The sequence below is a fragment of the Ambystoma mexicanum genome, chromosome 11 (assembly GCF_040938575.1).
Source record: "Ambystoma mexicanum isolate Mex_15411 chromosome 11, UKY_AmexF1_1, whole genome shotgun sequence".
Classification (NCBI taxonomy): Eukaryota; Metazoa; Chordata; class Amphibia; order Caudata; family Ambystomatidae; genus Ambystoma; species Ambystoma mexicanum.
Genome location: NC_090934.1, coordinates 445,695,191 through 445,717,036, shown reverse-complemented (window position 1 = coordinate 445,717,036; position 21,846 = coordinate 445,695,191). Strand labels below are relative to the sequence as shown.

Sequence of the window (21,846 nt, the reverse complement as noted above, 5' to 3'; positions counted from 1 at the left end):
TCTGGAAATTGAAAGTAGGAGTCTGCATGAAAGGGACCACTCAGAACAGGTTAAGGCAACCGTTCAGAACACCCAACATCCAGCAAGCCAGAATTCCTACTGCAAGCAGTAGAGTAACCACATCGATGGATCAGAATACACATTCCTCTTCTTTATGGTAGTATTTCTAAAGTCAGGCAGTTTTTCCAAGAAGGCTTATCTAAGGGATTATCAGTGTAATCTCTCAGGGCCCAGTGGTTGTTAGCTATTAGGTTCTTCATGGAATCCTTGGAGGGTTTATTGAAAGGGGAGGTTTCTTTTAGTCTATTATTGAAAAGCTTCCTTTTGTCAGAGCCCAGCCCCCTGTGTTGGGTGCCCCCCAGACATCTTGCTTCAGATCTCAAGGATTAAGGATAAATCCTCCCTATTGGAGCGAATGTATTCAAGTGATTTGATGTTGTTGACTCTTAGGACTGTGTCCCTGGTGGAAGTTACCTTGGCTAGGAGGCTGTGGGAGATAGGGACCTTGTAACTTCCCCTACACTACTGACAGTTCAAGTTGAGTGCCTCAGTCTGTAATATGACCCTTCTTTTTTTCCAAAATCCTCACAAAATTTCATTAGTCTCAGGACATTCTTATCCCTACCTTTTACCCTGAACCATCCACTCCTGAAGAAGAGATGTGTCAAATGCACATTTCAAGCGCGGTTCTTAACTATTTGTTAAACAATTCTTTCAGGATCTAGAAAACTTGTTTGCAACTAATCATGCAGCCAGAGCAGGAAAAAAGACCTTGACCATGTCAATACACAGGTGGATATTGTCTGCTATCTCTAATATCAGCAATGTCTTGTGACACCCCTCTTCACAAGGATTCAGGGCAAGACACTCAGGGCCATGCTGGCCTCACGGGCGATTCTCAAGGGGACCAAATCCTACATCAGACATTACAGGCTAAATATTGAGGGTGCTCCTACTTACATTCCAGGTCTGGTATAGGCACTGATTTGTTACATGAAGAAATTTGATGGCATGTTTCACTAAACATTAAACATTCCATAGTCATGTACTAATGGGAGAACTCCTTTTAAATCTCAGAAGTAGGCTTCTCGTGGGAACAGATGGATGGGTGTGCTGCTCTCTTGTGTCCAAACCTGAAAACTCAAGACAGAAAACATGATGGATATTCTTGATATAGAGGCAAGTAAACAGTGGGCCATATTCACATACATTTGCACTGGAACACATTGAGGAATACTCCGGTGTGTTGAAAATGCCTCTTACACCCTATTCACAAAGTCTACACCTGGAGGATATCTGCAGATGTCTGGAGTATCCTTGAGATACTCATGTGGAAAAGTTACACAAACAAATTTGCTCAAAGGCATCTCCAGATTTGTCCTAGTTTTAGGTTTGTGAATCAGCCATTATTTAAGTTGTACATAACTGAAATGCTCATGGGCATTTCCTGATTTAGATAAAAACACTGTCAATACATTACCTGTGAATTTACATGAGTGTTACATATATTGGAAGTGTTTATTCTGGTGTGCTTGTAGCCTTTAGGGTCTGAAATGGGAGACACTACTAGAAATATCTTAGAGGGTCATTTACCATCATTTTAGCATGGGTTCAATCTTGTGTGCATCAGCCTTTACTAAACCTAAAAAGATCTGCTTAGCCCACGCCCTTTGTCCACATCCACTCTTCATCAAACATCAATCACTGCTGCTATGTTGGTTTTACATGGGTCCTTGTTAGGGAGGTTTACCTTGAATCTCCAGGTGCACTAAGCAGTGGTTCCTCTTGTGTTCACACTGCATACATTGGGGGTGTTTTCATATAAATAAATAGCAGATGGAAAGACTTGAAGGAGTAAATACTTTGGCAAGTGGTGTGGAATCAGAAAGAATACATTATCACGGCTGTTACACCAAGCAAAGGACAATACACCGACACAGGCTTGTAAAGATTCCCAGAATCTTTATTACAAAACTGAACAGTATTCAACAAAGTACACAAATAGCTATTTGGCCGTCAATACATCACAGAGACCACCAGCAGGGTTCAATGTGAGCAGTGGACAGAATTTCCTAGCTGGACATCGACGCATTTATACAATTTGTAAAATGATGTCCAGCCCTCTTACAGGTTATTTATACACTGGGCTAGGGTCGTGCCATGTTCACTTTCCTAATTTACATATCTCGTGCATGCGGTTTACTTTTGAATATATTTACTAACACACTTCATTATTCTTTAATTTAACATTTACACTCTTTACATGCTGTTTTAATACAGACCAAACAAATGTTTCACATATTATATTTGGATAGCATTACTGTTCTTGTATACTTGTAGTTTAACATTGCTAATTCAAGAAATCCCCTGCTCCCGAGGCCAACAAAGGACAAGGTCTACATGACCCTTACATGTAGCCTGAAGGCAGGTTGGACATTAACTCCCCTACAGAGGTTGGAGAGGTTAAGGCAAGAACAAGGGCACACGAGATGGCCATTTTAGATTTCAGGGTGACTTTGTACAAAAACCCCAAAATGGCAGTTCTAACCTAAAATGGAGGCTTGATTCAAGATGGCGGCTTACATCAATTTCTAAGGTCAAGACCTTGCCATAGAGAGTTATTCTCGTACAATTTTAAGCAACTTGGCGTAGGCCAATATGCATACAAATCGTTATAATAGGAGGCATAATTTAATATCTTGTTTGACAGTGGCATAACACAAAAATGTAGGGACCCCCTGCAAACCAGGCTGCGTGCACTCCAACAAAACTTGACAACAAGGCACAGCCATGCCAAACTCTGGGCCAGCTTGGATCAACATGCATGCACAATGTGCATGATTATCGTGTTGCTGCCTGGGCATGCCACGCACTGTACTGTGAGAAAGAGGTGTGTGTTTCAATCAAACTCTAATTCTTTCACCTAGAGTAGAAACAAGGCAGCTGTTCCTGGCTTCTCAGTCCTAACACCAAATGTACCATCCAAATATGTTAATGTAAATAATGTATTCTAAAAATAAAGTGTTGTTAAAGAATAAATTGAGATACAGAAAAGCTTAAAATGTATCAATTCCATGTGTAGATTAAGGTGCTTGATCAGTCAAGATGAGCTTTATGTGTATTGCAAGTTATATTTTATAACCAGGTAAATCCCCCAATTGGGTTCCTCCCATCATGTAATAAGCAGTAATATTATGCAAAATAATGATGCATAAGAATATGGCAGTATCCACATGTACAAACATTCTCTTGTTGGCTTTTCCCTTTGTGCTGGTAAACAACGACCACCACAAGAAGAAAATAAGTTATTGCGGCTGAACAAAATGCTTACCCAAACCCCTGCACTATCATGTAAGAATACCCTTCATGTTAAATGTGTCCTCCACGCCAGTACAACATGCAATGCTACAGTAATGAACCACTTCCGTGTTTGGCTGCACAAATGCTTTCACCCATGACCCACCATGTAAGAACACTCATCATGGTAACTGTGCTCTTAACACCAGTAAAACCTGCAAATCCACAGTAAGAAAACATTTAATTTCTGACTGCACAACTGTGCCTACCTTCCCCTTGTAAGAACACACATCATATTGGCCTGGCCCCTTATGTGAGTAAAAAATGCCATGCTACAGAAAGAAAGTTTGAAGCCTGCCTATCCCATTTTGCTATAAATCCCCAGACCAAACCCTCATCCATCTGATTACATTTGTCAAATTTTCTTTGCCAAAAAATTACATTAAAACATGTAAGAACATGTCAATGCTCCAATGCCAATGGCCTGGGTACCATCCTTGCATGCACACATATATATCTATTAACCCATTAGCCAAGTATCAATTGGCAACTGATGACTTTTTTAATTGGAGGGCTGTAAACATTTCCCATAAATATGCCAGAGCAACCGAGCATAGCAAACCAACCAAAGGGCATTCAGGGGTTCCCAACAACAATAAATATTCATGAATAATGGGTTAAAATATTCCCGTCTACCAACAATCATGCACAGGAGCATTTCACAATATATTTACATGATACCTTTTCCCAAATATATACCAGTATAAAATTGTGTTCAATCTGGATATGCACATACATGTACTTGATGGCTGCACCAATATATATGCCAATATCTCTATATAAGAACATAATCATGTTTGCTTTGCACCTAATACCCGTAATGATACTAGAAGAAAACATTTCCAAGCTGCGCCTGCTTATATATGGCAGTATCTTCACAAAAGGACACACTCCTATTTACTTTGCCAATGCAAGTGCCACCCTTCCAATCTCCCTCCCCGCCTCTCACTCACAGTCACCAAAATCTGCTTCTGTGCAGCTGGCCCACTGCAAACAAATGCACACAAACATTCACACAATATTCACTCACTAATTTACTGATAACATTTGCACACCCAACCAGCCATCAATACACTCACTCATTAATACAAACACTTCATAATACAGAACACACACTTGCATGCAGGCACACATACACATAAATGCATCCTAAACATACAGTATCCACAAAATAGATGTTTTTGTGCTATCTTCTGTCCAGAATTCATCTACCTACAGGGACTCCAAGCCACTGGCTTGCTCGCTGAACCACACCAGACACAAACCAGGAAGCAGGGAGAGCATCCTGGCTCCTTCCTTACACATTGAAGCACAACGAGCATGAGGCCTCCAACCCATGGTGCCAGAACATATCTTTCTGAATTCAGAGCGCCTGCATTCTGAATTCAGAAAGAAATTATTTCATTCTGAAGATGGATGTAGCCCTCTGCCCCCTCCCACTATTTGATTCCTTATAATGAAAGAGTAATATGTCATTCTAGCTTTGTTATCCATGCATTTGTATTCAGATGCCCAAGGTCGGCTTTACAACACCATCATAGCTTGTCAGATGTAAATGAATAAGGGGCGATCTCTCCACCATCAACGTTCACCCCTCCAGATGTACCACTTGCAATTGCTCAGATGGAGCCTGGCTATTTACAATTCAGGAACTCACTAAAAGCACACCTTTTTGGATCAGCTGCGTTTCTCAAAAGGAGCGTGAGTTTTCTCCAGCGACACACAATTTCCACAGCTGTAGCCGCTACACTCGTAAGGGCTCTTGTGCTATATATCATGTTACAAAGTTTCAATGAAAAATCAAATAAATCCCTTGACCCCAAAACATCACCGCTTTTGGACATCGACAATTATATACAGGACATTTGCCTTAGAAAATGTTTGGAGCTTTTATGAATATCATTCAAATGGTCCTTACTGTAGACATTAATTAATCCATGCTTATAAAAAGACAACATGCTTATTTTATTGGGTGTAATCATACTATGTTTAGCGGAAATGATTTGTCTTCAGTTAACCTGCCCGGCCTAGTACTTGGCACTCCAGTGGTGCAAGAAGCTACAACTTTCCAATTCGATCTGCTCACTAAATCCTATAATAGTGAACTTGTCCCTGCAGAGTCAGATGCCAGGCTCTAGATCCCTTCACTTTCCCTCTGCTCTTGTTTTAGGTGGCCAACAGCTGATACGTGAGGGGGACATTGCAGTTCTCCCTGGGCGCAGTGCAGCGAAATGTGCAGGCAACAGTTGCTTCTGGCCCAAATCCAGCAATGGAATCGTCACCATACCGTACACCATCAGTTCTGCTTACAGTAAGTTAAATTCCTCATATGTTCCTACATATGTCCTCCTGATATTTGCCCCTGCTTATTACCTACCCTGGGTTTCAAACTTCTCTCAACCAAAACTCAATGTTCACTCTCATTATCCCCAGGCACCGCAAATACAGCTACAATTGTGGATGCAATGCAGGAATATGCAACACTTACCTGCATTCGCTTTGAGCCTCGCACAGCAGAAACAAACTACCTCCAGATCCAGCCGGGGACTGGGTAAGTATATGGTCTACCTTGTAGCCACATGTCCATCAAAGCACTCTGATAAACATCAATTACTTATATCTGTTTTCTCACAAGTGTACAATCTCAATTCTAAATACCAAAACAAAATATATTTTGCTGGTGGCCACATGAGATCTATCACAATGGTGCATGGACAAGAATCAAGCCTATCAATCCTTCTAGTCTGGAGGGGATGAGTGAGGGCAATCAGCCTCATTACGAGTCTGGCGGCAACCCTGAAGGTGCTTCTGGCGGGTTGCCATCGGACTCGCAACACTTTATTGGGGCCTGACTTAGCGGACGATCAGGAGGTCCGGCACCGGCAAATGTTAATCCCTATTCCCATTGAGTCTCATAGGGAGAGGGGAGAGGGAACCACTGGTTCCTAACAGTGCCAGTGCTCCCGTGAATACTCTGCGGACAGGTGCCCGTGTGCCTGCCAAGCTAAACGGCCCCCACCCACAGACATGTAGGGTGCATTCCAGAATGGGTGCGGTACGTTTCTACCAGCACCCTTAATTCTGGACCGCCACACTTGTAATAGGCCCAGAGACATTTAAACACCCTGAGAGAGTAGCAGAGCTGCTAAATTCTGCTGTTGTCTGACCACTTTGACGTTCTTTTTAATCACTCAGTAATTCAAAAATGTAGACCAAATCAATCTGTCATTAAGGAAGAACAACCTGGAAATTGGATCAAATTCACCACATACCTACTTAGAAGAATGTTTAAACTCTAGAGCTGCTCATCAATGATTTATCTAATATTGACAGTAATTGCCAACAACTAATTGAACACTTCTCTCAATGGCATGATGTTATTTTACCTAAAAATATAAAGAAACAGACACAAAAACAAGATTATATCAGTGGAATCCCCCCAAGGAACTTAGGAATATAACAAAAAATAAAACACCTGAACGATATCTGAAGAGATCCCAGTGATGAGAGGGCTTCCGAAACTACAAAAAGAACATACTTCAAATCAAAAGGCAATATTTTCAAACTGTTTGACTACTGTGCCGCCTCACATAAATAATTTCTCAATCTTACTGATGAGCTGCACAGCGCAACATCAACTACTCTGCATCAGTCTCTCTTCATTGAAATTGCTCAGTTCTTGACAGAAAAAACTCCAACTAAAAAATCCTTCCAGTACCTTTAAGCTTTTATTCAAGCTTCCCTTACTGTCTCCACGAATAAGGCCATTCTAAATTGCTCACTATCTTCCCGAGTAGTCACAAAAGCTTCCATAGTTGCTTAGATAACCACATTGTTAAATATGACTGAGAAGGACCCCACCAACCAAACAAATGTTAGGCCTATTTCCAACCTGCCATTCTTGACTCAACTATTGGAACAAATGGCTAATCAACAGTTGCAGGGATTTGTTGAATTTTAGAAAAGGTAGATCAATTCCAAGTTGACTTTCAACCCCTACATGGAACATAATATGTGGTGTTGTCCATACTGGATAGTCCTAAGGCCAAAACAGCTAACAGTGATTTTGGGGACAGTGTCCTCTTGGACCCCTTGGTGTGGTTTCATACACTCATCCATAGCATTGCAATTGCTCATATTGCATACATAGTCATCATACATACATACATCAGGCCCTAGACTGGATCAGATATTTTCTCATAGATATGCAGGAACATATTTATCTGAACCCTTTTCATTATGGGCTGCGGTCCTTGTCATCTGGGGTTCTCCAAAGTTCATTACTGTCCCTCCTGATATTTATTATTTACCTCACTATGTTGATTACAATGATTAAAACCTCTGGAATGACAATGAATGATTATGCAGAGGACAAACACCTTATCTATACGCTGAAATAGCCTCACAAATATGGTTTATTTAAAAAGGCTTGAAAACAAACCTTCCACCTACAATGTGAACATAGAAAAAAAATTCAGGCCGTGTTATGCCTTTCACAGTGCCACCCAGTAGGCATCACTAGATGTTCATCTAGATTTCAGAGCCACATGAATCTTACAAGCCTTTTGCTGCAGAAAACAGTTTTTGTCTTAAATAGATCATGGACTATTAGTTAGGGTGGCTTTGTTGTAGTTTCAAATCTAGGAGAAGTCTTGCTGCTCTGTAGTCAGACATGTGGAGCTAGTGAGTGGTTGACTTATTGAAACCCGGCTAAGGAATGTTACAATATTTCTGGGAGCAGCATAATAAATCTCACCATGTAAATATTTAGCACATATCAACAAATTAAATAATTTTCAATTTGAAATGCATATTCTGAGTGATCTAATTCATTTCTAGTATAAAGGTGAGGATCAGGTTGGAAATAACCCCATATTATTGATTCATACAGGGGTCTTGACATATAGATTCTGGCCACTGGAATGATAAGTGCATTAGAAATCCAAAAAGGAATATTTCAGTTTTGCTCAAGTTTGAGCATAGGTTATTATGCACCATCCGATCTTGTTGACTTTTAAGCAACTAGAGATTCATTACAAAATATTTATTCGGGAGTTTTCCTTAAGTTTAGTGTATGCATTAAAATGCCATGCTGAAAGGGTAGAAACATTGGAACACATATTTTTAGATGGAATGATGAGGGGATGACATTTCCTAGTTTAACGTGGGATAATTCATGCTCAGTGATGGAGGAGAGCAATTACAGCGTTACTCCTGTAATGCCCATGAAATATGTTAGTCTTTTAGGAGAGTGGGATGATCGTAAGCTGTAGCCATCCCTTAAATGATAAATGGTTGAGGGAGTGTTAGTGTTCAGAGATTATAAAAGATGTTCTCCCAAAAAGAGCAAAGCAGTCTCCATGCTTCTGTGTTGTCTGAAACATGTTTAGTTATCGTGCAGGGAAAGTTTATCCTTGCGTAGGGCAGTAAGCTGAAAGGTAATGTTTTTTTTTAATAGTCTTGCCCAAAAAACAGAATGTTTGATTTAGAAGTGTAGCTGTTTGGGCCATCAGGGTTGAGAGTGGGTTTTCGTTTTAGCAAGTGTCCGATGGTAGGTCCTATGACAATCACAGAAATTTGACATCTATCAAAGGATGTGTTGCAGATCGTGGTGATGAGGAGTGGGGGCTAGGATAAGTATATAGTTAATCAACAAAACAGCAGAACAATGTATCTGTGTTCTCCAGAAAATGTCACTGAGTTCACAATTTCAGTGATGTCTTCAAGTGAATTCTCAGTGAAGTAGGTTTGATGAATGAAGGCATTCAATCACTTGCCCCAAAGCGGAGCCCCTTCGATTGAGGTTATGGAGGTGAGCCTTCTATGCAAATCCCCCTAGGGGTTGTGGTAAGTGGGACATCACAGGGAGAGACTCTCCTCTTGGGAATAAGGACTCCCTTTCCAATGATTAAGCAACCTTTTATTATCGTCAAATGCCCAATCTAGTTCTGGCAAATTAAAGACACCAAGACTCCTCTTGAATATACTATTGTAAGGTAATTACTGAAATAAGAGATCCGTTTGGTGCTGTGAAGAGTAAGATCACAGCAGTAATGAAGAATGTCTGTCTATCAACCACTGTGATGAATAAATGACACAGAGTATTAAAGAACACAAGTCCAACACAAAGAAAGAACTATGTTGACAGGATGGGGAAGCCCCAGCATAGTGTGATACAAGTTGGAGGAGGCATAGAAATAGAGAGAGAGAGACGGGAGTTTGAAAATGGATGGCTGAGGTAAACAAGTAAGTCGTGGAGAATGCTGGTTTACATGGCCACACTGTGCACATTGAGTGTGATTGAGGATCCTGACATAGTGGAAGATCAAAACCAAAGGTTGTATTATCTGATATGTGGTGTTCCCTTCTTTCCAGATGCTGGTCTTACATCGGAAAAATTGGAGGTGCCCAGCAAATATCATTGACAGGATCTTGCATGACAATTGGCGCAATTCAGCATGAGTTGCACCATGCCCTGGGATTTTTCCACGAGCAAAACCGCAGCGACCGTGATGATTATGTGACCATCATGACACAGTATATCTCACCCGGTACAGTGAAACTCCATAGTAATTCATTGAATTGAAAAGAAAAACTGCAACATACGTTGTGTTATATGATTTGGAAATCATTGCACATGTTTTCACCTTTAGGTTCCTTATTTTAGCAAGACCCAATGATGAAGATCAAGGTATCTCACAATCTAGTGAGATTATTGAGCACCCCATGTGAAGTTTGCTGAAATAAATGCAGTTCCCAGTCGCACCAAAAGGCACTATTGATTAACAGCTGTAGTAAAGTGGTAAAACCAAGTTGGCATGGATCAGTGGGAGAGTTTAGCAGCAGGGTTGGTTGTACAACATTATTTGTAGGCAGGTGCCTTTGGAGCCACAAACAAGAGTCACCAAAAGAGGAACAGATTTACCTTACAAGCAATACATCTAGACACATTGGGGAGGGGCAATAATAGTGAGTGCTGGGGATAGTTGTGCACAACCCTCTGATGAGGGCAGTGCAACCATCCAAGATAAATGTTTTCAGTAGGGAAATACAGTTAGTCCACACAGATTTCCAAAAAAATACAGTGGTATCTTAAAACATTTAAATTTTACTTGAAATTAAATACATAATCTTTATAAGCTTAAAATAAGAACTATTACTGACACACATTGAAATATAAACATGTTCTCTTTTAAATGAATAATGGTCAAGTAAGACCAAAACCACTTCTAAAATTAAAAAGATAGTCCATTATCTGGTGAGAGATATGCAAATAGGCTAAGCAATCAGAAAAAAGGTGATCCTAGATAACAGTCAAATGAATTATGGTAATCACCATCAGGACCCTATGTGCCAACATTGAAATACAGCCCCAAAACTCATTGTCCTCTATGACAATGTATTACGGGTATTGTAAATGTTCATCATACATTAAATGTCGGACCTAGTGTGGAAGAAAAAGTCAAACATTTAAGAACATAACACAACAAATATTTGGACTCAGAATACATTTAATGGCACAAGCTAAAACTCCAGTTTTGGCGTAGAACTCCAGGGAACATGGGGAGACCTGGAAAGGAAGAAATATCCAGTGGAAGGGAAGTACCTCAAAAGTGACTTTGGTAGAGCTCCAGGTTAGCTCAGAGGTTCACCGTAGAATTAAATGAGAACATATCATGAGACGCCGCTATGACTTTGGGGAAAAGTATAGTAAGTACCAATTCTACCTCACAGTTTCAGAGAAGACTGCAACAAATTTCAGGGGATGACAGAGGAGACCCTCTTGAAGAGCTCCAGTGCAGTTGGATAACCAACCAGGCCCAGGAAGAGGTGCTTCCCATCAATATTTTATCCAAGAGGAGTCTATCTCAAAACGAGATTGAAGGGAATCTACAGAACAATTTAACAGAAGAACATGGATGTCCCTAAGGATAATCACCTTGAATAACCCATTACCCCAGAGCCCAGCTGTAAAATCTTGCAGTTTCGGTTCCCCCCCAAAAAATATTCAGATGGACGAAAAAAGTCAATCGTCTTTGCTTGGTGTGCTGGTTCTATGTGATTTCCTATAGATTTTTTAATCAGGGGAGAATTATACACATTTTCTTGTCTGGCATTTTGCCACAAATGTGTGCAGGGGGAGACTCTGCCCCCCAAGTCTTCACTGTAACTTTTTTTATTCCCTAACCCACCCCCATGTACCTGTGCGGTAAAATGTGTTGTAATAAATGCAATGACATATCCCTTGATGGAAAAAGCTGTGTTGGAATCTACCTATCCTGTGGTTAATAGACCCTGGCCACCCAGGGGATTAAACCCCTTACCAACACCCCTTACCAACAATAGATAGGAAAAAAGTAGAAACATCGGTCTTCCCAGGAGTCGGACCCCTAAAACAGAAGTGGAAGAAATGGCAGTGACGGCTCATTGAAGAGGGTGGAACTAAGCCAAAAATATCTTACGTTTCTGAGAAAAAAGGAGGGCAGCCAGCTAGGAGAAAACGGTCAGTTGGAGAATGCAACAGTGGAAGCATTTCGGGTCTGTCAGAAGAATAGGAGAGGTCAGGTATTGTGTTCCGAATATCCATCATGCAACAGTAGCTTCCTACACAAAGGCAAATTACCAAGGCAGTCAAATAAAGAATATAGCAGCAAAACAGGCTAGTGGTGGTCCAGTCATGGAAGGCCTCGCCAGTCCCATAAGGATGGTCCAGGGAGAGGAAAAGAACATCCAGAGCTAAGGTACAGATATTCAAGCCAAGTCAGTATGGCCAAACTTGGCCTCAAAATTCAGCAGCATCTTTTTAGTGGCAACATCGTCCAGCAGTTAAGTATACCTGCATCCTTCCAAGAAAAATCCTGCAGAACTGATGGCAGGGTCATGCACTTCCCTAGATAAACTGACACTAGTATGGGTTTCCATAAACCAGTCATCCAATCACACACCAGGGCATATAACCAAGGTGTTGGCAGCCAACCAATTAAGTTGGCCTCAGAAACTGTCATCCTTTCTGGTCAATCGCCACAAGGTGTATAGTAGGGGTTTCAGGGTGAGGGGCTGGTCTAAATGAGTCCAAGCCACTATAGAGGGTTCAGGGTTGGGCACAGATTGATCCCAAGTATGCACAATGGCCATTTTAGGCTGGTCTTATTATTTTGATTAAATAAAGAATCAGCCGCAAACATGAAATGCCTGAGAGCAGGTCTTAAGCAAATACATAGGTTACCCAATGGCTACCCAAAAGGTTCATTACAGTACTAATGCCAAAACTAAGTTACAGTTGGCAGCAGACTACTACATAAAACCCAACAAGGGGGATATAATAATGTAAGGGCAAAATGGGCTACGTAAAAAACACCCTTCTACTAACAGCCATATGGGCTACCATATTACCATATTCTAAAAAAATGTTGCAATGGCAGCTAGACTTCAATAGAAGTCCCATTGTCCACCAAACGAGTCCAGACATCTGAAAAAGAACAGGGGAAAAAGCAAAATGTTTAGGTATCCCCAATAGGGACAGTTGAACTTCCAAACACTAAATTCTGCCCTTATAGTGAAAAGCCTAAAACGTCATGTCACCGAAGTTGGCCGATGGGCTATAGTACAAGTGTACTCATTGGTGTGGTCAGTGTACAAACTTGAATGATCATGAATCCTGTGTGCATTTCATGTTATCTTTCACCTCGTTACTGATTGATGAATACTTAATTCAGTATTTACGATAAAAAAACTGTCTGATTGTGATGTGGAATCCTACCCAAAAGTACCCTATATTTTATCCACACCCAAAAGGAGGAGATAATAATAATTTTGAGGCAAACTATGAAGATGCTTCAAACATATGTCTCTCCTGCAAATGAAAGTAATGTGCTTCTGCATTGATTATCTTGTGGTGAAAATGGCAAGGACAGCTACTACAGCCATGATGTGTGCAAAGCTGCACACATTCTGCTGCCCTAGGGCCAACCTATGTAATTTACAGCAAGGACCATGCTGACTCTTAGGTTCTATCTTTCTGTCCCTGCAAAGCAGTGATACGCACGGCTGCTCTCCTATATGCATATGCATTTCCACCCCACAAACAGGTGTGGACAATTTATTTTAAAGGGAATCGATTATGGGGTATTTCTGAAAAACTGAATAGGTGGAAACATTTCCCACTTTAACTGCAGTAAAACCAGCATTTTGCTTGTTTTACCAATCGTTACTGCATGTTATATTCCTGAAGCGAATAGTAGTAGGCACCTAATCACCCCTTTAGTTTGCAGTGTGCATTTTCTGTCTCCTTCTCATCAACAATATGACCAGAAATTGCACGTATTCATTATCCTCTCGCCCTCACCAACAGGTCTCTTGGCACAGAACATACTGATAACACTTTATACATTATGTCAAGATAACCGGTCCATGTGAAATCCGAATAGATATCTACCCTGACATTTCATACTGCTCCTTGTGCGCCACACTGCAATGGCTGTTAAAGGAGAGCAGCAATGTTCTTTGTTACTGGACATTACTGGACAGAAAATGTCTTTGGGCTGTGACATTCAAGCTACAAATAAATTAATCATCTACTAGCCCTCAAGAGTCTGGGTGGTCTTGCTATTATTAGTTTAGTGATGAAGTCTGATATTGTCTCTCTCTCTCTCTCTCTCTCTGTCTCTGTTTCTCTCTCTCAGTCTCTCTTTGTTTCTCTCACACACTCTAGTACTGCCTCTGTTGCTCTATTCATTTGCGGGTGAGAGTTGCTTTGCCAGGTGCACATATGCTAGACCCATTGCAGCCTTTGCTTACATCAGGCTGACCAGAGATAAGACCAATATCTTAAAGGTAACAGATGAATGAGAGAACTTAAGACAGAGGCATCTCACCAAGGTGACCAGCCATGTTTTTTAGAGGCATATATGATTATTCAATGCATCCTGCAGAAATGTCACCATAACACAGAGGGGTCTTGTCTGTAAGTGGCGATATAAGCAAATGCAAATATGCTCTTTAAGTGGTGCTGGGGTTTTGACAGGCCATCCAATGGACCAGTAGACCAGGCTGCAGACTCTTCCAGTGTGCTTATTATTTTATATTTTGTATTAATTATTAGGGCTTGTGCATACTGTAATGCATGTTCAGGTTCAACAGCACTCATTCAAATCAGTGAACATCATTCAATGATAAGCTTTGCCTTAGTGCTCACTGAAGAAACAGTTCATTATTTTAAATCTGAGCATAATCCTTTCTATCTATGGAGGACATTTAGAATGTTCATATTCTCTGCAATTAGCTAATACAAATGGCAGTGATTAATTGTATAAACACTTGAAACTGGCTATTTTACAAATAATGCAATGTTCATTTCGCAGGAACACTTCCAGTATGCATTAGAGCCTTAATAAGAATGTTACACATGTCTTACCGAGCAAAGCACATTATCAAAACCTAGAATAAATAAATAAATAATTTTCAGATAGAATTATTTTTTTGAGTATGTACAGTCTGCATATTCTTGTTTTTTTTCTTTTGATATAACCCTGTAAGAAAATGAAAGCAGCAAATAGCACTGTTGGGGGTTCCAGGTATAGTTTTATAGGAGGTGTGTCTGGATTTCATAGTTAGGATGTCTGTGCCATGTGTCGAGACATCCTTAGATAATTCTATATACAGGATGGGAATAGTAGCATGGGCAACAGGCAGGCTAGTCTCTCATGAGATGTGGGTATATGAGCATTCAAACCACAGTAGCTCTCTATTTACCATTCTATTTAAATTGAAAGGAATGCCAAACGTACACTAAAATGTAAATTTGGAAAGTTTGTTAATCAGAACACACGTTCCTGCAGAGCAACCTCCTTACCTTAAATTTCAGAAATCAAAACATCTTAATATAATACACCCTTGTATTAGGGTGTATTATATTAAGATACAGAAGATTGTGGCAGAAGCAGAGTAACATGCAGTGGCCGATTCACGTTCCTTTGACTCCCATAAACACTCTGTCTAAAACTGAAACGATAAGGATTGTGATCAGCCATCTGCCGCTGTCAGTTATGCACCTGTGGAAGGTCGGCAGTAGCATAAATAAGAATGTGGAAACCCGTGAAAAACTTGATGAGAGACCCCTGACATGCCACCACAACTAGCCAAAAATGGATCTTTGCTTAATATGGGGGTGCTTGTTTAGTGTGAGGCCTCTGCAACAAAGGAGCAGCACGGGTGTGCATTATGTCCCTAGATATCACAAGCCTTAACTTTAGTCAATTTATGAACAATTTAAACAATCCATCATTTCAAGTTATTTCATCTAAGTGGGCTCACCACATCATGATGCACCCAGCAGCTATTGTGAGTGGTTGTACTTGATCTCTCACTTTAGAATTTAGTAACTCTATACATTAATAAAGCTACCCATAGTGAAAATGCTTCTGGCTCCAAAGAAGATGAAGGCAGGCAATGTTTGTTTATATGAAGTAAATAGATATATATTATGTGTCAAAATGTTCAAATGTTTCAATAAATATATGTATTGACCAGGAGCAAACAGCAAGTCACTTACACAAATTGGTACTAGCATCTGCGATAGAAATACACACAAACAAAACTGATCAGGGTACAAGGAGAGTACACAGGTGTGAAATGCTCAGTTCCTTATCTTTGTAATGCAGTATTATCTTGTTTCTCTCCTTCTCAGACTTAGTTATTTGTCTTCATTTTGACAGGTGACATGGGCAATTTCATCAAAATAGACACCGATAACTTGGGCCTGGAGTACGACTACTTGTCCTTGATGCACTACCCAAGGTAAACCTTGGCTGAGAGACTGGCACTTTTCAAGTGTATGGTTCGAGGTTTTCCCCTCACAAATAGTCATGCATGTCTATTAGTCAATGTCAATTACATGATTTAAGAAGCTCTACGATCCAGAATATTATGTTATGTTAAGATTTGTTAATGTTGTGCTCAAACCTAAAGGCATACGATAACTGTAGAAAAATTATGAAGTGTTTTACATGATTAAGGAAGGGACTGCAAACGAAATGGAAAAGTTTATGAATGCGCCTACTGGTTTTGAGGCTGGATCAGGGATGGAGATGCAGCAAATAGATGACGGATTAAGGAAGGAGATGTCTCAATGAAGTGTGAATCCCAGTGTGCAATGAGAACAATGGCCCAAATTATGAATCTGGTGGTAATTCGGCAGTAAATTCAACACATTACTGCCAACCTGTTTACCATTACCACCACTTGGTTCTGTGGGTTTCCCACAGGACTAGAAGTGGTTGAAGGGTGCTGGTAATCCCCGTTTTTGGAGACCATATGACTCCATAGGGATTGTGGCACCGATTTTTGACCAGTGGAGGATTTAATTTCCCCCATGTCAAGTTCAAACTTGTTGTTCGGCAGTGCAGTAATGGAATTACCACGACTTTTAATTCACAATGCTGAACTTGTGACCCAATGTGTTAGGGATGAGTGCCAAGAAGCAAAGATAATCCCAGCTCCATAGTGTTATGTGGTAGATTGAGGGTTTTCCATTGGGCATACCTAGCTGGTAAGTCGGTTGCTGTGCAATAAAATTCATATACACAGAGAGTGGAGTCTACATTTCCTTCCCTCGGTTCTTGCACCAGTCGTCGTCAGGTATTCCCCACCAGTGTATGTCATGGAAAGGCTTTTTTTCATTTCTATCTTGCACTTACTGATTGCAATATGTACCAGTCACCTTGCACACTCATTATAGTCAGTGCCACCAGTGACAGCTAGGCCACATGCAAGACATGGGCGTGAAATGCACACCTGTGAATGCCTTCCATTTTTCAGTTTAATGCACAGAAGCCAAAATTACTGTATTGTTAACAGAAGGAGAAGGAAGAAGGGTCATTTTAGAAGAGAGGAATTATAAGTGACCAGTTGGTCATTGGGCCTCATTACGAGTTTGGAGGTAGCCATGCTGTTTTTAGCAGCATGGCTACCCCCAAACTCGGGTCTGGGTTCGGGTCCCGCGAAAGGGGACTTACTGGGACATTCCAACCTTGGAGGGCCCGTTAATTCCCTTTCGCGGTACCCGGTACGTCCCTGTTCCCATTGAGCCCTTATAGGGCTCAATGGGAATGGGGAGGATGCTAACAATGGGCCCGTCATTAACGGGCCCGTTGTTAGAATCCTGTACTGCTAGAGTGTCCCGCTCTGCACGTTTGGTCTGGCCAGGCGTACAGAGCGGGACCCGCAGCAGAACTCGTAATGTGGCGGCCCGGTATGAGCGGTGCCGGTCCCTTACCAGCACCGTTCATACCGTGGCCGCCATGGATGTAATGAGGCCCATTGCATTGTTGTTAAGTAACTTTCATCTAAGCAAAATGACATTTCTCCATGATGCCCTGAGATACTGGAGCCACCCCTTTGTTCACATAAGGTCCCAATCCTCTCACAGCTCCTTGCAGAATGTTTAAAATCCAATATCAAGGATGGAAAACTGATGGTTAATCTGTCAGTGGTTCTGAGTATTCTAGTCAGAACTGTGGTGGGATGGGCAGGCAATAATAAAGGAACAGATCAAAGTAATGATTGTCTGCAAAGCCTACTTATTTCCAGGTTAACGAAATAACTGAACATATAATATGGTATGGCACTCCAGTACAGACCTACATCACTGCAAACCATTTAATGGAAGGCTATTTTCTTATCCCCAGCATTGCTTTCAGTAACACTTCAGGGAAAGCAACCATCATCCCCAAGCCAGATCCCAATGTTCCAATTGGACAGAGAAACGGACTCAGCAATCTGGATCTTGCTAAAGTCAACACCCTCTACCAGTGCGGTATGTATGTATGCATGTATGTGCGCATAAACTGTTTGTATAGAACACTCATACACCTCAAAAGAATCTTTGGCACTAGAAGAACACTGTGGATACAGCAGTTGCAAAGCAGATAGTCCGATTATGAGGCAAATAAGAAGGTTTTAAGGCATTTAATAGATTTCAAATATTCCCTTTATGGTGCAAGTGGACAGGAAGTGTGTTCCAGTGCTGTACGGCAAATGTTTTGCCGCCTGCTCTATATTTTCTATTAAGGTGAGGTCAGCAAGTTGATGTGAGCAGAACTTTCTTTAGAGATTATGAGGAAAAATCGGATCAATTAGAAACCCAGGGCCACAACCCTCACATGCCTTGTGGTCAAAACAAATGTCCTTAAAAATGATCCATTTGTCCATTGGGAAACCATGTGAATTCCTCAGAGCTGTAGAGACATGGGCTCGAATACTCAGGCCCATCATCAACCTGGCTGCAGCATTTTGCATTAATTGTAAACACCAGATGTCGCCTTTAGGGAGTCTTCGGTAAGACATGTTACAATTGTCTAGCCTGGATGTGAAGAAAGGTATCAGTGTGTTAGGATTTTTAGGATGGGGAAATGGGAAAAGAGAGTGCGGGTAATTCTAAAATATATTGAAGTCTAAAATGAATGAATGCATAAAAGCAAAGTGCAATGCTTTCAATCGTTCATTTTATTTTCCAACCTATTTTCTTGCATACAAGGGAGCTAATTTTCTATTTAAACTTAGATTGCCCTGATAGGGTAACTGACGTCTGCCCTTACGTGCTAACAGTTCCCCTCCAGATATGTTCATAAATTGCACAGCAGAGAGCAATGAGCAGTGTAAGAGGCGGCGGAAGCCTCCTTACACTTCTCTATTTGCACTCTGTAGTGCAAATAGAGTAAATGCTGCCTGCCATCCATATACACATGGCTGGTGGCATTTACAATGTTTTCTTATGGAAACCGCCGGTGGTTTCCATAAGAAATCAATGGTTTCACACCAACATGATAATCTCATACTGGTGTGAAACCAAATTGATTTTGAAGACGGAGGGCAAATGGAAGGCATACATGTAATTCCCAATACGCCCCCACCCTCCACCTTCAATAACTATGAGCATCACTGGAGCATGAGTGGAGGATTAAGCCAGTGTTCATTTATGCTGCAGGGGCATTGAAAATTCGCTCTAAGCCGAAGGAGGGGCATAGAGTGAAGATATCAATGCTGCCATGCTTTCCTTCTTTGTCTTGTTCTTTAAACAAATGAATTCACGTGGGTTCAGCCTTGCATCATCACTTACTAGTGGCAGGTGGATTCCATAGTAATCCTTAGTAACCACCACCTGAAAACCATAATGTGAAGTCAGCATTTACTTTTTGGAAAACAACGGGGTGTAAAGGCAATTTCACATTGTGTTACTCTTTACTTTGGCATTCTGCCCTACAAAAGATGAAACTTGCATTTATTTTTTTCAAAATTACCCATGAATACTACTCCACAGGAGGAGATACAAATGCATGTTTGAGTATCTGTTCTGATTTGTAGTCCATGATTCAATTTATCATCAAGAGGGCCCCCGACGATTCTTTCCTCTAAAGAAGGCTTGGATGGTAGTCCCAAGGAATCTGACCAGGATATCACTTTTGATAGGCTTGAATGTGAGCCTACATTTGTCCATCCAGATTCAGACTTGAGTCACATATATGGAAAGCATGCAGATAAGGTTTCAAGCCCCCCTTTAAGTTGAAGGAGGGCTTTAAGTGTCACCAGCATATGATCAAACAGCATCTCATGGCTTCTCAGTAAACATCCCAGAGACTGTGCATAAAGATTAAATAGGAGATGGGGCAAAGAGGATCCTTGAGGAATGTCACAGTCCATAAATCTGAAAGGGGACAAGAAGGATGAACGTGTCACAACTGATTTCCGATTTATACACAGATATGCAGATATGCAGCTTGCGTTTCTGAATGCATCCCTGTCCATGAAACAATTGCAATAAGCTCAAAATGCAGCCTTTCTCATGCTGTCACCCAAGCACACTTTGATTCTCTCTTATTGCAGAATCTATTTAAATAAACAATAATGCAATCCTTTCCTGCAATGAGATATGCAAATCTTCTCCTGCTCTGATTTTAAGTCACCAGATAGATGACAACATACATCAGCATTGTCTAAAAATTACATCTAAATAAGGTTATTTTCTTTGCACCAAAATCATAAAATGAAAAAGAAGTAAGATTTGCTCACATTCCCTTGGGCCACTATTAGTCGACCTTAAAGGGCCCATTGGGAGAGATTTACATAGGCTCTGGGAAATGTGAGCAATTTACACTTCCATTTCATTTTGTGAATTTGAAGCATTTATCTCATGTGTAAATTACACAGCTGTTGTAACTACTTTTGGGAGCAATGTTTCCTTCCCTGAATGGAAAATATGGGGTTACAACATATCTCTACCTGGTCTAGTAAAACTATCCCCTCCTTTCAAAACCATTTATTTTTTTCCTGGTGAAGTAGAAGTATAAAAGGTCATGGCCGTTATCCTAATTTGTATAGGTCATTAAACTGCCACACTTCTTCTTTAGCTTAAACTGTAAGACCTCCGTCTGTAAGATATAGAACTTCACTTCAAAGCACGCTGGCAACTTTTTCTATTTGTGGTCCATTCCCCACTAATTCAGACTATCTTAGCGGTTCCCATATCTTCTTTCTTGGGGCCTGCAGTTTGTATCACCCCAAAGATCTTGCAGGTCAGTTGGCACTCTACCAGCTTGAAATAGCATGTGCATATCTTACTTTTGTATGCGTCTTTGAAAGGGCTCTTGTAATAACTTAAATTTTACAATGTTTTTCCTTCTCAATCTTTGCTTGCAGGTGTGTGCAGTAGCCGATATTCTACCGTGACAGGCACCCTTGTGTCATCCAACGATCCGTCTGCATACCCAAACAACGCCAGCTGTGTCTATCTGATCCGAGTCCCATTTGATAAGGTAATCATTTAAGGAAATGTCAACCAATACAAATCAAGCATTTCAAAGCATGGATCACAAGTTTATTTGACAGCAATCTGAGCAGCCTAGAGGTGGGTGCTAGGGTGATAAATGTAGGCATTCTTCAGATTACATGCTGGCTAACTGGGTTACAAACTCGCTTACTTGATTACAAGCTGGCTAACTGGCTTATAGAGAGTGACAAATAGTGAGTGAACATCATTTTCAACCAGCATTTCTATTTGGGTCTTCTTGGTTGATGTATCCAGGCATCAATTCAGAGTGGAGGGACTTACAAGGCAAGACAATGGAAGTACTCAGTCTCCCTGAGCTCTACTTATGAACTCTTTCAAACATGGATGCAAGCAAATAAGCTTTCCCTCAACAGCTCCTAGACAGAACTTATGATGCTAGGCAATGCTACTCAGCTGAACAAGCTCGATCCAAAGTATCTCTCATTCAGAATTACAGAATTGCAGACTGTAATATCGTCACTCAGCACAAGGTCAAGACACTTGAGGGGTATTTCTGATCAAGAACTATCCATGAAAAGTCAGCTTAATGGTCTTGTGTCTAGTACCTTTTACCATCTTAAACTCTTGGCCCATCTAGAGTCCTTCCTTTCATCGGCTAATTGCACCATAGTTGCGAGGGCCATTATAGGAGCCACATTGGATTATTG

General features: G+C 40.9%; 1 protein-coding gene across 1 annotated transcript in view; it reads left to right on the top strand.

The window, feature by feature from the left end:
* The window catches only part of LOC138504994 (embryonic protein UVS.2-like), a 138,243-nt gene that overhangs the window by 18,588 nt on the left and 97,809 nt on the right, over positions 1 to 21,846 (top strand). The window contains exons 4-9 of the mRNA XM_069625355.1: positions 5,528 to 5,668; positions 5,791 to 5,908; positions 9,733 to 9,908; positions 16,071 to 16,152; positions 18,042 to 18,169; positions 21,049 to 21,164. Of these exons, the coding sequence (XP_069481456.1) occupies positions 5,528 to 5,668; positions 5,791 to 5,908; positions 9,733 to 9,908; positions 16,071 to 16,152; positions 18,042 to 18,169; positions 21,049 to 21,164 (761 nt within the window). The remainder of the gene's footprint in view (positions 1 to 5,527; positions 5,669 to 5,790; positions 5,909 to 9,732; positions 9,909 to 16,070; positions 16,153 to 18,041; positions 18,170 to 21,048; positions 21,165 to 21,846) is intronic.